Genomic DNA, 15,966 nt, shown 5'->3' with positions numbered 1-15,966 from the left:
AGTCAGACGGATACAAGGCGAAAAAATCAAAGATACATGAAAATATACGGGTAGTAAAAATACACGACTCGTGTAAAACATACGCGTGATAATGATATAGGTACGTGTTGGTTATATTTTGGGTGTAGTTTACTTTTAGTTTTTTCTATAAAAAATAAAACTTGGGTTTCGTGGATTTTTTATTTTATTTATTTCATTGCATGTTTGAGAAAAGCACTATACATACCTCGGCGGGAAATGGGGTTGCCCGCGCTCAGACCTATCCGGCCTCGCTTCGCTCGGCCGTCTATATGTCTTCGGCCGGCAACTCCTTTCGTCCCGGCCTTTGTAGTAATGTACTATTAAGTTCTGTTTTTTTTTCGAATGTACGAAATTCTTATGACGTTTTAAAGTACTTTATTTCCTATCGCTCATGGTATCCTCAGTTGTTAGAAATATGCGAATACGAGTAAACCCCTATTAACGTGCTAAATAAGTATACTTTAAGACTTTAATAATCTTAAAATCAAAACTGTTTTGTATCTTATTGATCTGCAAATGCATTTACGCGAAATCAAGTTGTGTTACACCTACATATACATTTTCATAATGCTGCCGAAATAAATTGTTATTTTTAGAAATTGATTTTATTTTGTTATCTAATCTACCTACAACAAACGAATTTTGTAAAAAAACCGGCTAAGTGTGCTGCGGGCCCGCATAATCGAGAATTTCGTTATTCAGCTATTTTTTTCTTTTCAAAGATTTATCCGCCCTTTTCAAAAGTAGGGGGGAGGGGGCACATTTATCAGACTTTCAAAACAAGTATTTTTAAAAGTATTATTTAATTAATAAAAAAAAACGTTTTAGTAACATTGAAGTAAGTAGATAGGTATTCTTTATTGTGCACCACACATTTAAAAATACACAAAAAAATACAATTAAAAGTTGAAATTGGTTTTTGGACATGTTGATTTTTACTACTTATTTTTTTTATTGAGAATGGGTATATCAGTGTACCCACTTTCTCAGTAGAAAAATGGCGCACACGGAAGTTAACACATCGCACCTATTTTTTTTTAAATTAGTCGCCTTCTACTGACAAAGTGACTGTGCCAGAGTGTTTTTATATTACTGAAGTGTTTCCAGTTGATAAATAGTGTCAATTATATTATCCTGGCAACATTGGTCAGCAGCTGTCAATTCTCAGCTGAACCTGTCATTGTCAGTTGGTTGAGTGTCGAAGCGCGCGCTTACGCAGGCCGTAACACAATAGATTCGAAATATACTGAAACAGTGTACGTAAAATAAAAATCGGTGCAGAAGTGCCTTGGATACTGTTGTTTGCTTTTCTAGACTATTCCTCTTTGTTCAAAAGGGTGAACTGTCGAGCATATTACACGTAATATGGCTGAACCACTTAACCTAGGTACGTAATTTTATTTTCTTTATAAGTAAAGTTAGAATTTCTTTTTTACACAGAAGTTACTCAAATCTTTAAGCTCACTGCTTAGAAAACTTTTTAGCACTGAATCTTCCTATGAACCCGCATGTTATATATCTTAGAAATGAAATAGCATTCATGTTTCTCTTTGCGTCTTTGTCGAGTTTTGATGCCGATTACGAAAAACTTTTGATCCTTATAGGCATGAATTACTTTTCTTTAGTATGTATTATGAGAAACATGGGATATGGCAGGATGTAGATAGATACAAACTAATATTTTTACCAATGTAAATGACGTCACGAAACTTGTTTAGCGTCATGTGCGCCTGCGCAGGCGTATAAAATAAGAAAAAGTATAAAATAAGATTAAGGCACAATTTTGTTCTTGTTAAAAGTTTACATAGTTCTTCATATTAAAAAATATATTAGATCATTCAATGTTTCATATAGTGATGGTAGAAGTTCCATTGAGCAGAATCCATATACAGTTATGATCTATGTAATTGCAGTAATTAGGTCAACTTTCGAAAATTGCTATTGGTCAGGAACTACTCTTTGAAAAAAGAGTACTAAATGGATACTGAAATTGAAGCTTCGTTTTGTGTAGGTAACTGGGTAGGTATGCACAGGAGCAGCAATTAAATTCTTGCCTTTTATGTGGACATAAAATACACTACAAACACTCTTTATTGCACACCACAATTAATACAGAAAATAATATAGGGAATACAACAAAAAGAGGTTAACAACAGGTGGTCTTATTGCTAAAAAGCGACAATTCCAGAGACCTTTACAAACCATACCTAAAGTTAAGGGGTATCGAGCCCAATTTTCTGATCAACCCTTCATTATCTGCTTTTAAGGATACTTCTTTTCGATTAATCTGCAACATTTGTACTTAATTAAAATTACTTACCTCTCCACAGCTGTTAAGTATTGTCAAAAGCAGTGACAACTTTTGTTTTCTTCCTTAGGTTGGAATTCCACCTGTCAAGTTTCTTTTTCTTTGTCTAATGTGCATTGTGTTTCACTCTCAAATACACATTGGACAAAGACATTGGACAGGCGGAATACCACCCTTACCTATGCCTATATGAAAATTTAACTCAATTTCTAAGTCAAATTAGATTGCCTTTAGTAAAATTTAATTGCAGATATGGAGTGCGAGAATGAAGCATACAATGCAGTAGGAATACAAGAAGGTCTATATCCATTAGAAGAGCAAATGGACCAGAATAGTGGTCAGAAGGAAAATTGTGCAGTGGCACTGACTGAGCCTAATGAAGTGAGTGTTTTGTTATAACTTCACAGCTACAGTATATTGTTTTTTATCATTACATTTTTGTTTGAATAACATATGTTTTATTTTAAAAACCATGGTAATCAAGTATGGAACTGCCGCAAGCATCATGGGCGCCTTTGCATCAGGAATCGTTTGTGTGTATAAAATTTTAGTTTTAATTTTTATATTTTATTTTATGTTCAATAAACATATTTATGATTATAATATAGTAGTTTGATAGTAGGTAGTAGTAGTAACAGACGTAACAGTAGTATTAGTAGTAATGTTTATTTGCTATAAATGTAGTACAATTGTGAACTTACAATAGTTATGTGAGCATATAAGCATATTTAGACTTTAATAAGTCATGTGAATTATTTCTGATAATAACTAAAATATTTATTAACTGGTTAACTACTATTTCTGATAATAACTAAAATATTTATTAACTGGTTACTAACATGTTATGTAAATATGAAATACTTATTAGTCTTATTAGTTATTACATATAAATAATGTTTTTAGGATGGAAGTGCAGAACAAAGATTGGTGATGCAAAAGGGGATTGAGCCTGGAGAGTTGGAACCTGGGGAACTTTTCAGCACGCCAGTGACGCCAGAGATCATTGATGGCACCATTGGTCTATGTTAGTATGTTGTTTGTTTACTGGTTAAAACCAATATTGTATTAGGTTTAATATGGAACATGGAATGGTTTAAACCAATATTTTACTAGGTTTAATATGGTGTAATATCATAAATCATAATCATAAATCTTTATTTCCAAAAATACAAATTACAGAGTGTGGCAGGGGTCTCCGCACTAGGCTTCGCCTGTGTTGCGGGGTACCAGGAATACATTGAACAACAGAATATGGAACAATAAGTTTGCTGAAATTATTTTGGTATTATTTCTAGGTGTCAATGACTATGATGTCCTTGATAGAAGTGAAGAAATTACAAATAACCAGAATCAGGATATAGAAGAAGGTAAGTTATTGAAAATTGTCATCTGTGTTGCATTGTCTTATCATTATCAGACAGCTAAATGTAGATATCTAGGTATCTAGAAGTTCCAAAAACACCCTTCAGATTGAAAGTCACACGCTATTACTGCTAGGTTACCAGCACTATTGTATACTATAGTATTCCATGTTTTTTAGCCCAGTAAATCATTCTTATTGTATACCTTATATAACTATTTTTTTATTATTTCATCATATTTTTATTTTTCATAGAATTCGCACCATCATTGGAGCCAACACCACTGGCAACCCCTGGAAAGATAAATGTCATTAGAAGCACCAGGTTCATGGACGATTTAGGAAAAGGTAAGAAGGGTACTTAATTAATCAATTGATAAGAAAATATATTTAATTTAAATTCACAAATTATATTGTGGCTGTTGGTTGCCAGGTAAAGAATGTCTTTAACATTAAGTCCACCATTTGTACTTATTAGTAACATTACAATTAAATGTGTAATAAAGTATAAATAAATAAATAAATATAGTATAAAATTACTAGTGATAAAATTTATTTATGGTGAAACATTATTGATAAAAAAAAACTTTATTTCAATTGTTTTGTTATAGAAATAAAGCTGTACCGGACTCGCAGCCTGCAGAAGCGAGGGGCGTTAGTTTTGTTCAGCTACTCCGAGTTCACCACCGGGGAAAACTTCAGGGACATTGCTAGCGACAGCAAGATGTTGCTGGATCTGTTCAGGCAGATCGGCTTTAGGCTCAACCTGTCCTACGAGAACAAAACTAAACGGGTAAGGGGTCATCCATTAATTACGTCACACGAATTTCTAGGTTGGTTGACCCCTCCCCCCGCCTTATCACACTTGGTCACATTTGGCAAACCCCTCCCCCCTAGTGTAACGTCACATTTTTTCTACGAAATCGCCAAATCGAATTAAGTAAGAACCTAAGTATTATTTTTATTAATATTTTATCAAAATATTTTGAAGATATAAATATTAGTAATTTTATAACCCAAAACTGCTAAGGAAAGAAAATTAAACGAATAAAACTATTATCGTTTTAAAAACTTGTTATATAAATGTACAGCGAATAATAAATTAATTTAAATACATTTTCGGTTACTGATGAAGTTAAAGTGACGTCACGAAGTTTGTGTCTCCCCCCTCTCCCATGTCACAATATGTCACATTTTCTTGACCCCCTCCTTCCCCCTAAACGTGTGATGTAAATAATTGTTGACCCCTAAGGGCCCGTCCTTTAATAGCGTGAGGTGTTTTGAGGATTTTTGTTGTTGTGTTTTTTGCAGAAACACTCCGGGTGGAGAATAGATTCCCAATATTACCAAACTTAAAATGGTTTATGTTCACTGTAGAGTCATCGATAGTAATAGGTGTAAAGTCTAAAGAAATCGTTCCTCAGTATGGCAGCTGGAGTAGATGGCGTCGTACGCTGAAAACAGAATTACCGCATAATGTTCAGAGCCATACCTAAAGTGTAATTCTATAGCTTGCTAACTATGTAAACAAACCGCAATATTGAAACTGTCACTGAATGATGATTTAAGTATGGCGGTTTGTTTACATAGCAAGTTCCATGAATGACACTTTAGCGTCATCTGCATCAAGAAGTAAGTTAAGAAGTATTCAACAATCGGGCACTCTTTTGCAGGAAACATTGGACTTAATAAAGGGCCTCAAGCTGGCAGGATTCGAGTGTGTTTTCTGCGTGTTTTCGTCCCACGGGTACGGCCGGGACGGCATGTGGGACACCGAGATCCGCTGCACGGACGGCGGCCTGATCTCTTCCCATGAAATTGTAGACCTCTTCAACAGTGAAAACCACCCGACGCTGGACGGGGTACCTAAGGTGTTCATATTTCAGGCATGCCGGTGGGTGCAGTCTTTATTTATTATAGTTTTCTTACAAAACATACTGATAAGGTTTATTTCATTACCTACAATGAATCTGTTTTTGTTGATTAACTTTCGCATACCATTCATCTTTCTTAGACTCGGTTGTTGACCAAGCTTGTTTTTTTTTTCTCTTTCGGTGCGCAATTTCTCGCGTACAATTTGTACAATTTAAGCGCTATAATTTTGGAACGCCTATAACTTATATGAAGTTACGAGTGTAATATCACTGCTTGTAACGCAATAACAAACCACGAAATGATAGGCAGCAAACCTACACAGTTATCGAATTGATTTTCAATGTTGCCAGCGGTAAGAAATTGCCGCCGGAGCTGCAGGGAGTGATAACGGACGTCTCAAACTTTAACGATGCTACCGAGGCGCGTGACTCCCGCAGCCGCGGACGGAGCTACTCCGATATACTCATCGCACACTCCACGCTGCCAGGTATGAAAAGCTGCCTCATTGAACCCTTTAGGCTTCGTCCAAAAATTACATCACATAAAATTTCGATTTTAAGGACCCAATTGATATTGGACCATGATTTCCAATAACGATTCGCATGCATATGTACTCGTAACTCCATAATGGAATTAAAGGTTCGAAATTAAAACCCACAATTGCAAAATTTCAGGTTTCGTCTCACCCCGCAACGAGGGTGACAACAGTGGCTCCTGGTACAAGCAAGCGCTGTGCTCGGTATTCGCCGCGCACGCGCACGACCACCACGTGCTCGAGCTCTTCCAACTAGTCGACGAGGCGCTCAAGCGACGTTGCCACGCCGCTACCACCACTGTTGAGAGCTGGGGCTTCAACAAGCATCTCTACTTGCATCCTGGCTTGACTGAAGACGCCAATGGGAATCCTAAACCCATGTAAAGTTCAAAAGACCAGTTTGCTCAAGCGACGTTGCCACGCCGCTACCACCACTGTTGAGAGCTGGGGCTTCAACAAGCATCTCTACTTGCATCCTGGCTTGGCAGAAGACTCCAATGGGAATCCTAAACCCATGTAAAGTTCAAAAGACCAGTTTGCTTAAGCGACGTTGCCACGCCGCTACCACCACTGTTGAGAGCTGGGGCTTCAACAAGCATCTCTACTTGCATCCTGGCTTGGCAGAAGACGCCAATGGGAATCCTAAACCCATGTAAAGTTCAAAAGACCAGTTTGCTTAAGCGACGTTGCCACGCCGCTACCACCACTGTTGAGAGCTGGGGCTTCAACAAGCATCTCTACTTGCATCCTGGCTTGGCAGAAGACGCCAATGGGAATCCTAAACCCATGTAAAGTTCAAAAGACCAGTTTGCTTAAGCGACGTTGCCACGCCGCTACCACCACTGTTGAGAGCTGGGGCTTCAACAAGCATCTCTACTTGCATCCTGGCTTGGCAGAAGACGCCAATGGGAATCCTAAACCCATGTAAAGTTCAAAAGACCAGTTTGCTCAAGCGACGTTGCCACGCCGCTACCACCACTGTTGAGAGCTGGGGCTTCAACAAGCATCTCTACTTGCATCCTGGCTTGGCAGAAGACGCCAATGGGAATCCTAAACCCATGTAAAGTTCAAAAGACCAGTTTGCTCAAGCGACGTTGACACGCCGCCACCACCACTGTTGAGAGCTGGGGCTTCAACAAGCATCTTTGCTTGCATCCTGGCTTGGCAGAAGACGCCAATGGGAATCCTATAAACCCATGTAAAGTTCAAAAGACCAGTTTGCTCAAGCGACGTTGCCACGCTGCTACCACCACTGTTGAGAGCTGGGGTTTCAACAAGCATCTTTACCTGCATCCTGGCTTGCCTGAAGACGCCAAATAACTCTTTGGTGTGCACAAATACTTCATAATTTACAGTAGCGTGAAACAATGTACCATAAGTATCTGCCGCCTTTTCCGAATCTCTGCATATCTAGACAGTTCGCATTCTAAAGTATCTACAACAATTTTATTGTTCTATATATAGATATAACCACTTTTGTATGTATGTATGTATGTATAAACTCTTTATTGTACAAAACACAAAACACAAATTTATGGCACAGGACTTTTATTAGGCTGTCAAAGAAAAATATAAAAGAGACGCTTATTTATGCCGATTGACTGCTTGAATACAGACAGATTTGGAGAATCAAGCTCAATTTTAATAACTGGAATTAAAAAATGGTATTATTATAGTGAATTTAGAAAAATATACTAATTAAAATACCCGACTAATTAGCTTTAGCTAAAGTTACCACAATAACTCAAACACGTTAAAGTTAGTAAAACGATTTGGCTCTAGCTGAACCAAAGAAGTAATTAATCGCATAAGACGTAGGTACTCGTGTCCAAAAGCCTACCGTACTATGGCGGGGTCACTTGTTGAAAATATTCTAAACAATCCATTAAATATAACTTATATCAAAGGAGATCGATATAAGGATATAACACAAAACAACAATCGACACTACCTCAGTTACGCATTTAAAATAACGTTATATTCCCGAGGCTGTGTGTGTTGGTTCCTACGTTATTTAACCTCTAGCCGCCCAGACGTCAAACCTTGCCAAGCAAAATGAAATTGTATTTTGTCAGCACAAAGTTCAAATTAGAATGGAACAGGAGACCTTTTTATAGGTCTCTGGGCGGCTAGAGGTTAAGACACTAGTCCTGTGATACTAGTCGCTCTAAGTGTTAAAACCATTGTTGTGTTGTATTCCTAATATTATTATGAAGTAAATAGTTGCCTTGCTCACGTATTTTTGTACATAGATTATTTTAAATCATGACAATGAATTATAAAATGTGATACTAAATTTAAAAAAAATACAATAATTAATGAGAAAATGTAATTTTGGAGGTAATATCTTAATAATTTGTTGTATTGATCTAATTACATATGAGTATGACTAACTGTATTTTATAAAAGTCGATATGTATTCTAACTTAAATATAGTCAAGCATTGAGGCATTCCAAAACCGGTGCGCGGAGGTAATGATATTTACCAGTACCAGCAAAGGTACCGCTTTTCGGTGAAGGAAAACATCCTGAGGAAATCGGACTATTCCCAATAAGGCCTAGTGTGTCCTTTTATGCTGGAAGGTCTGACGGCAGTCACTTTCGTAAAAACTTAGTTCTAGCTGCAATTTTTGCGATTACCTTGTTTTATACAATGTAACCGGGAAAGTGCTAATATTGTAGCATATTTATGACTGTTGTAACTTATTATTAGATATTTATGAAAGTATTTTATATTTTTAAATTTTATAATAAACTATAAAATTAAAAAGTTGTTTTTATTTTCCTTGGTTAAAGAGGTGAGGCAGATGACGAAATTTCGTTTTTCACGTTGGGCTCTCGGCCTCTATCGCACTTCTTTAGTCGTGTGACAGTGAGGCAGATAATGAAATTTAATTTTTCGCCTTCGTAGGCCATTAGGCAGAGAATAAAATACCCGTTATCTTCAGGTCTTGTTCGGCTTTACACACGATGGGAGCACAGTTGTACTCACCACATGCTCACGACTAAATTTTAGTTAGAGTTTGTTCGGAAAGAGAAGAGTCGTGAAATGTATTGGGCCCCATACATTCCACGACTCTTCTCTTTTCGCACAGACTCTAACGGCATGACTATGGCTATGTTGTATTGTGTTAGGCCCCATTCGCACGAGAGCGTTTTTAACATGCGTTATAAAGCGTTTAAATTCCACCAACGCTTGATAAAAAGCGCCAACGCCATCGTGTGAATAAAAGCGCTCGTGAAAACTAAAACGTAAACGTTGGGGCACTTATTCATTAGAATAAGTGCCCCAACACACAAGCGGTTTTTCAAAAAAAAGCGGCGTTAAAAAAAAGCGCTTGAATCTGTCTGCACGCCAAATTCAATTTAATGACCAAGGCATAAAGTCGAAAATCCAACACCGTTTGGTAAAAAACGCCAACGCCGTCGTGTGAATAAATAAATAATAAATAAATATTATAGGACATTCTTACACAGATTGACTAAGTATACAGGTAATATTAAGGCTAAGCGCGCACCACGATTTTAAATTTTGCGACACGATTTTAGAATCGCGCTGTAATTTATCGCAGAAAATTCACTGCGCGCACTGCGATGAAAAGTCGACGATTTGTTCATTCTCGACATGGATTTCGTACCAGTCGCTTGTCGTGAAACAATATGCAAACGCTGTATGACTTTGAGTATTTATACCACAAAGGTAATCTCCTTCTATTTCTATAATTAAACGGTCAACATCTAGCGTCTCATCATGTGACTCCATTGGAGAAGCAGGTTCCGATATGTTGACGCTTGGAGAGCGAAATGCCGACTGAGGTCCGGGGTGCGATTTTATTATCGCAGTGCGCGCGGGGCCATAAGCCTCGTCCACACTCGTGCGCGAATCGCGGCGCGAAGCCGCGAACGTGAGTGTGGCGTCGATTTTCGCAGACAGCGAAATCGACTCCACACTCGCGTCTGGTCTGGCGCATAGTCTGGAGGGGGCTATACAACTCCGTATGCTGCAATTCACTTTGCGACAATCGCGTCGCGAGTAGTCGCGGAAAAATGTGACAAATCACAATTTTAAAATCGCTGCGATTTTTTTGTCGCATATGCGCGCACTGCCGTATAAACACATACGTTACATTTCTGCGACTAAATTATCGCGCGACATAAAGTCGTGGTGCGCGCTTGGCCTAATAATATTCAGTCCATACTCATGTATCTATTTGTGTCATTCAAACGCTTTTTTAACGCGCTTTGGAAAAGCGCTGGTGAGTATGAGGCCTAAAGGAAAGTTTGAAATGTTATTTTATTTTTCAGAGTGCTTCGCAATAAAGCACACTTTATGAACGTGACTTTGTATGGAATTCTTGTTATGGCGCGAAAAATTGACAACGTCAATTTCAGATTCAGTTAGCCTATCTATTGTAGTCGCTCATCCATCCGTGTCTGCTGTTATTTTATTTATTATTTATAATTTTTGTATTATTTGTGTTAAGTGAGCGTTATTTTAACTATATAATTAAATAATCAGAAAATATATCGCTATGCCGGACGTAATGATATGTGGTATCCCAGTGAGTTTCCCTTTTGAGCCTTACGATGTGCAAAAGGCCTACATGGAAAGAGTTATTGAAAGCTTGCAAAACAACACCAATGCACTCTTGGAGTCTCCAACAGGTACTGGTAAGACATTGAGCTTATTATGCTCGTCATTAGCTTGGTTGCTAGTGAAGAAAGCCCAATTACAAATGAATGCACAACTTGGGAACTTCTCTGAACATAACGAAGCATTACGAGATTCGCTGAAACAAGGAGCAGGAAAGAAAGATAATATGACTTGGGGTATGCCGAAAATTATATATTCATCACGCACACACTCACAATTAACGCAGGCAATGCAGGAATTAAAAAGATCAAGTTACAAACATGTTAAAGCAGCAGTCTTAGGGTCAAGAGATCAAATGTGTATCCACCCGGAAGTTTCTAAAGAAACAAATAACATGAACAAAGTACATATGTGTCAGTTGAGAGTCAAATCGCGGACTTGCCATTTCTACAACAATGTTGAGACAAAGAAAGAAGATAGAGCTGTGAAGGATGATATTTTGGATATTGAAGATTTGGTTACTGTGGGTAAGAAATTAAAAGCCTGCCCTTACTATTTAGCAAAAGAGTTAAAGCAAGATGCTGATATTATATTCATGCCATATAACTATTTGTTAGACCCAAAATCTAGGAAAGCAAATGGTGTTGAACTGACAAACAATATAATTATATTAGATGAAGCTCATAATGTAGAGAAAATGTGTGAAGAGTCTGCATCATTGCAGATTAGATCGACTGACATAGCCCTGTGTATTGAAGAGATTACTTATGTCATGAGGTCATTTGGTGAAACCAATGATGAACAACTAGATGCTACCATGGATAACAATCAACCTAAAGACTTTACTTGTGATGATCTTTGTGTTATGAAAGAAATGATGCTAGCTTTTGAAAAAGTGATGGATGAAATCACTGTAGGCAATGAGGGTTCCACTTATCCTGGTGGGTTTATATTTGAACTACTAGAAAAAGCGGAAATAAAAGACCACAATCAAATGGCAGTTATAACATTGCTTGAAAATCTAATACAGTACCTATCAACTGCGAGCGCATCACCGTTTCAACGGAAAGGTGTTGGGCTACAAAAGATAGCAGATCTTTTAAATGTTGTTTTCAGTGGCACAACTCACGCTCACAAAGAAAGGGTGAAGATGTGTTATAAGGTGCATGTTCAAGTTGAAGATAAGAAAAACAACAAAAAGACAGACAGCTGGGGAGCTTTGAAGACAGCTAAAGCTAAATCCTCAGAAAGAGTTCTAAGCTACTGGTGTTTCAGCCCAGGTTTTGGTATGAAGCAGTTACTTGAGCAGAATGTGAGGAGCATCATCCTAACTAGTGGCACCTTGGCCCCACTTAAACCTTTAATATCAGAGCTTGGGATTCCAATTGGAACACAATTAGAGAATCCCCATATAATCAAAGCAAATCAAATCTGTGTCAAGATTGTCCCACAAGGGCCTGACTCCACACAGCTAAACTCAAATTATCAAAACAGAGACAACCCAAAATATATTTCTTCCCTTGGACGGACGATTTTAAGTTTCACCAGAGTAGTGCCTGATGGTCTCTTGGTGTTCTTTCCTTCCTACCCCATCATGAACAAATGTCAAGAAATGTGGCAGTCAGAAGGCATATGGTCAAGTATAAATAACATAAAACCAATCTTTGTGGAGCCACAGAGGAAAGACACCTTTAACGCTATAATGAGTGATTTTTATAGCAAAATTAGTGATCCAAGCACTAGAGGGGCATGTTTCATGGCCGTTTGCCGAGGAAAGGTGTCTGAAGGCTTAGATTTTGCAGACATGAATGGTAGAGCTGTTATCATAACTGGTTTGCCTTTTCCTCCTCTAAAGGATCCAAGAATAGTCTTAAAGAAAAAGTATTTGGAAGAATTGAGGGCCACTGATAAAGACTTCTTGTCTGGAGATGAATGGTACTCTTTAGAGGCCACTAGAGCAGTCAATCAAGCTATTGGCAGAGTCATTCGGCACCAGAATGATTATGGTGCCATCTTACTTTGTGACAGCAGATTTAACAGTCCTAAGCTAAAGGGGCAGTTGTCAGCATGGCTTAGAAATCACATAACTGTATCCAATAAATTTGGAGAAACTGTAAGTGAAATCTGCAGATTTTTCAAAACTGCCGAGTCAGCTTTGCCCGCTCCTAAACTGAAACCTTTACTTCCTACTGAAGCTAATACTTTTAAAGCAAACCAAGGAAATGTTACTGGAATTTCTTTCCCGACTACTCAAACTAGAATAGTTAGTAAAGCTACTAAAAAGTCAGTCAGCCAGTACCCGAATTCAAATGAAGTGTATGCAGACTTTGCCATGGATTTTTACAAAAACGCTCAATCATCTGCTTATGTGAATGAGTTCAAACCTAAAGAGACCAAGGATCTTTTCAGTGCAATTGATAGTAGCAATCAGTCGTGCACTAAAGCAGAACCTTTAGTGACTATTCATAAAAGGAATGTTGAAAGTCAGGAGGCAACAATTTTACCGCCTAAGAAAAAGAAACTCAAAATTAAACCATTTGGTTTTGATGAGAACTTAATGGGTAGCAGTGGAGCAGCCCTTGTTGACAAAGAACCACCTACATCTCTTATTGACTTTGTAAAAGAAATTAAAACCCTTTTACAAGCTGACCAGTACAAGCAGTTTCAGACGTCAATATCAAACTACAAGAAAGAAGGGAATTATAGCAAGTTTTTAACAGTTTTAGCTAGTTTGTTAGAGAATAGGAAAATGTTTTATTTATTCAAAGGCATGAAGAGATTTTTAAAAGAGGAACATAAAGGTAGTTTCCAGGAATATTGTGATAATGTGAATTTAGAGAATTTATCAAATTGACTTTTAATTTAATAAAATTGTTTTTACTACCTTTGTCTACTTAATTTATCCTCGACAGGCCCAGATGGGAATACACCAGATTACATATTTACAGTCCCCAACAGGATGCTTAGAGAAAAAAAATACCTTTTCAGTTTACAATATTTCTATATTACATTAAACTAACAACTAAAATCTACCAACTTAAAAAACATTCTTCGGGGCCTCATTAATCTTATTAGCTATCTCAACAGAGTTAATCCTCAACATCGTCTGTTCAGCCCGCTGGAAGTTAATTCTCATATATTGCTTCCTCCTCTTCTTCTTGAAATGCACGCGAGTGTGCGACAGGCCTTTAGATATTACTGTAGCAGTGACATTGACCAAGCCGGGCTGTACCAGTGGTCTCCCTATTAGTGAGAAATCCTTAGTGGCTGCAAGTAACACTTTGTCTAGTTTTATCTTATCCCCGATATTCGGTGGCCAGTAACCCTCGACAACGAGCAAGTCCCCGTCTGTGACACGCCACTGTTTGCCCAGCAGATGCACAATAGCGAAGTTTCTAGAGGCTTTCTGCTCTATAAGTTTGTTACATGTTGCTATGACATCTTTCTGCGTGTCATCTGTGTTCTCTCGGGGTATTAAATTACTCACGAATCTTGATATAATGCCTCCTGAAAGGAAAAGTACTTATACATTTCGATACACAGCATAAGACGATATATTATCCTGGTGATAAAAAGGATACATTACCTTGGCTGCCAGTAAAAGCAGTTGCAAGTTTCTGCAAACCTGCCCTGATCATAGCCATATTTTTAAGAAAATCCTTGTGTATTTAGTCAATTTAATGTTTTAAAGAAGGAACATTTTCAACAAAACATAACCTATAAAATAGCGTTTGACACTTGACATTTTTAGCGCTGCGTTCCAGTGTTGCCAACTCGGATTTTGAAAAAATGCTAGACTAATGTCTAGATTATGCCAAAATTATGCCAAAGATTTTATAAATCACTTGAATTTAGACACTTAAAACACATACTTTTTTCAAATTTACCGACTTTTTCTACTGACAAGATCTGCTTGACCAACTTTATATAGTCCGTTGACGTCCATCCGTCCACAAAAGTCAAAATTCATATGAAAATATGAACCACATAAGCCGATGGCGCATATTGTTGCTGCCAAGTTGGTGCAAACTTGGCTTAGACTAAATTATGCTAAAAAATATGCCAGATGCTAAATGGAGAATTTTGGTGCCAAAGCGAGTGAAAATATGTCAGATCTGGCATCATTTATGCCAAGTTGGCAACACTGCTGCGTTCAGAAATATGAAATGTATATATATACTATATTCGGTTCGATTGGAACCAAAGAATATATAATACTCACTAGGAAATTGGAACATACAAAATACAGTGTGGAAAGATAAGTCGGGCCCTGGAGGGAAACTACCTTAAATCCTTAAGCTAGCTCATTTTACTTAAAGGAGACATTCCTTTATTTTTAAAAAGAAACAAAACTGCATTCAAAGATTTTCTAAAACTCGCTTGCCTCGCCCGGGACTCGAACCGACTAAAAATCCCAAAAGCTTTGTTTGTTTTTAAAAATAAAGGAATGTCTCCTTTAAGTAAAATGAGCCAGCTTAAGGATTTAAGGTAGTTTCCCTCCAGGGCCCGACTTATCTTTCCACCCTGTATTATAAGGCCAATCCAGACGGGATGATCAAACCGACTGATTTGATCAGAAAAGATGTTGGCGTCAATCTCCAATTTTAGATTTATGGCGATATTTGAGCGCTCTAAATAAAAAAATGCCCCCAATCGCGAATACTAGTGTCACAAATTGGTATTGTTGCGTACGCACTTCCTTTTTATCGGTAATATCGGCATAATCGGTGAGCCAAATTGGCGTTTGCGACCGCACGGCCTTATTTGATCAGACAATTTAATCAGATGGACAAAAAATTGTCCCGTCTGGATTGGGCTTAAGGCGCCGATTTCAACTGCCGATTATGACCGATATAAAACCGATATCGATTAAATGGAGGTGCGGACGCAAGAATAGCAATTTGTGACCATAGTATCTTCGTTTGGGGCATTGGGGAGATTTTTGTTAATTTAGAGGGAAATATTTTACCATAAATCTAAAATTGGTGATTATACTTGGTCAAGCAAATCTTGTCAGTAAAAAAAAGCGCGAAATTAAAATTTTCTATGGGACGATATCCCTTCGCGCCTACATTTTTCAATTTGGCGCCTTTTTCTACTGACAAGATCAGCTTGACCAACTATAGATGCTATGCTAACTCTTTTGAAGTAACGCAGCTACTGGCCGGTGACATAAAACGTCTACAAAAAATAATAACTGGCATCAGTTCAGTCACTGAACTTCATTGCCAACCGCAAAGAGCATATAATCACTACGTTTTAAGAGTCGGCAC

General features: G+C 37.8%; 4 protein-coding genes across 4 annotated transcripts; 3 read left to right on the top strand and 1 right to left on the bottom strand.

Annotated features, from left to right (window-relative positions):
* The first annotated feature begins 822 nt into the window (after positions 1-822).
* Positions 823-3,877, top strand: LOC134665491 (uncharacterized). Its single transcript, XM_063522465.1, has 5 exons — positions 823-1,408; positions 2,580-2,710; positions 3,233-3,353; positions 3,625-3,696; positions 3,870-3,877. The coding sequence occupies exons 1-5, from the start codon at positions 1,387-1,389 to the stop codon at positions 3,875-3,877; spliced, it is 354 nt and encodes a 117-aa protein (XP_063378535.1). The 5' UTR covers positions 823-1,386.
* Positions 3,878-3,948: 71 nt separating this feature from the next.
* Positions 3,949-6,597, top strand: LOC134665549 (caspase Dronc-like). The gene is made up of 5 exons (XM_063522527.1): positions 3,949-4,037; positions 4,301-4,482; positions 5,363-5,583; positions 5,915-6,051; positions 6,239-6,597. The coding sequence occupies exons 1-5, from the start codon at positions 4,019-4,021 to the stop codon at positions 6,481-6,483; spliced, it is 804 nt and encodes a 267-aa protein (XP_063378597.1). The 5' UTR covers positions 3,949-4,018; the 3' UTR covers positions 6,484-6,597.
* A 3,939-nt stretch (positions 6,598-10,536) lies between these two features.
* On the top strand, positions 10,537-13,570 carry LOC134664914 (regulator of telomere elongation helicase 1 homolog). The gene has a single exon (XM_063521625.1). It carries the CDS (start codon positions 10,632-10,634, stop codon positions 13,545-13,547), a length of 2,916 nt encoding a protein of 971 aa, XP_063377695.1. The 5' UTR covers positions 10,537-10,631; the 3' UTR covers positions 13,548-13,570.
* Positions 13,571-13,674: 104 nt separating this feature from the next.
* On the bottom strand, positions 13,675-14,443 carry LOC134664931 (large ribosomal subunit protein bL21m). Its single transcript, XM_063521656.1, has 2 exons — positions 14,280-14,443; positions 13,675-14,200 (listed from the first exon to the last, which is right to left on the bottom strand). Exons 1-2 carry the CDS (start codon positions 14,335-14,337, stop codon positions 13,731-13,733), a joined length of 528 nt encoding a protein of 175 aa, XP_063377726.1. The 5' UTR covers positions 14,338-14,443; the 3' UTR covers positions 13,675-13,730.
* Positions 14,444-15,966: the final 1,523 nt, after the last annotated feature.

This window comes from Cydia fagiglandana, chromosome 6 (assembly GCF_963556715.1).
Source record: "Cydia fagiglandana chromosome 6, ilCydFagi1.1, whole genome shotgun sequence".
NCBI classification, from domain to species: Eukaryota; Metazoa; Arthropoda; class Insecta; order Lepidoptera; family Tortricidae; genus Cydia; species Cydia fagiglandana.
The sequence above is the reverse complement of the archived record's forward strand: the minus strand, read 5'-3'. Positions and strand labels throughout refer to the sequence as shown.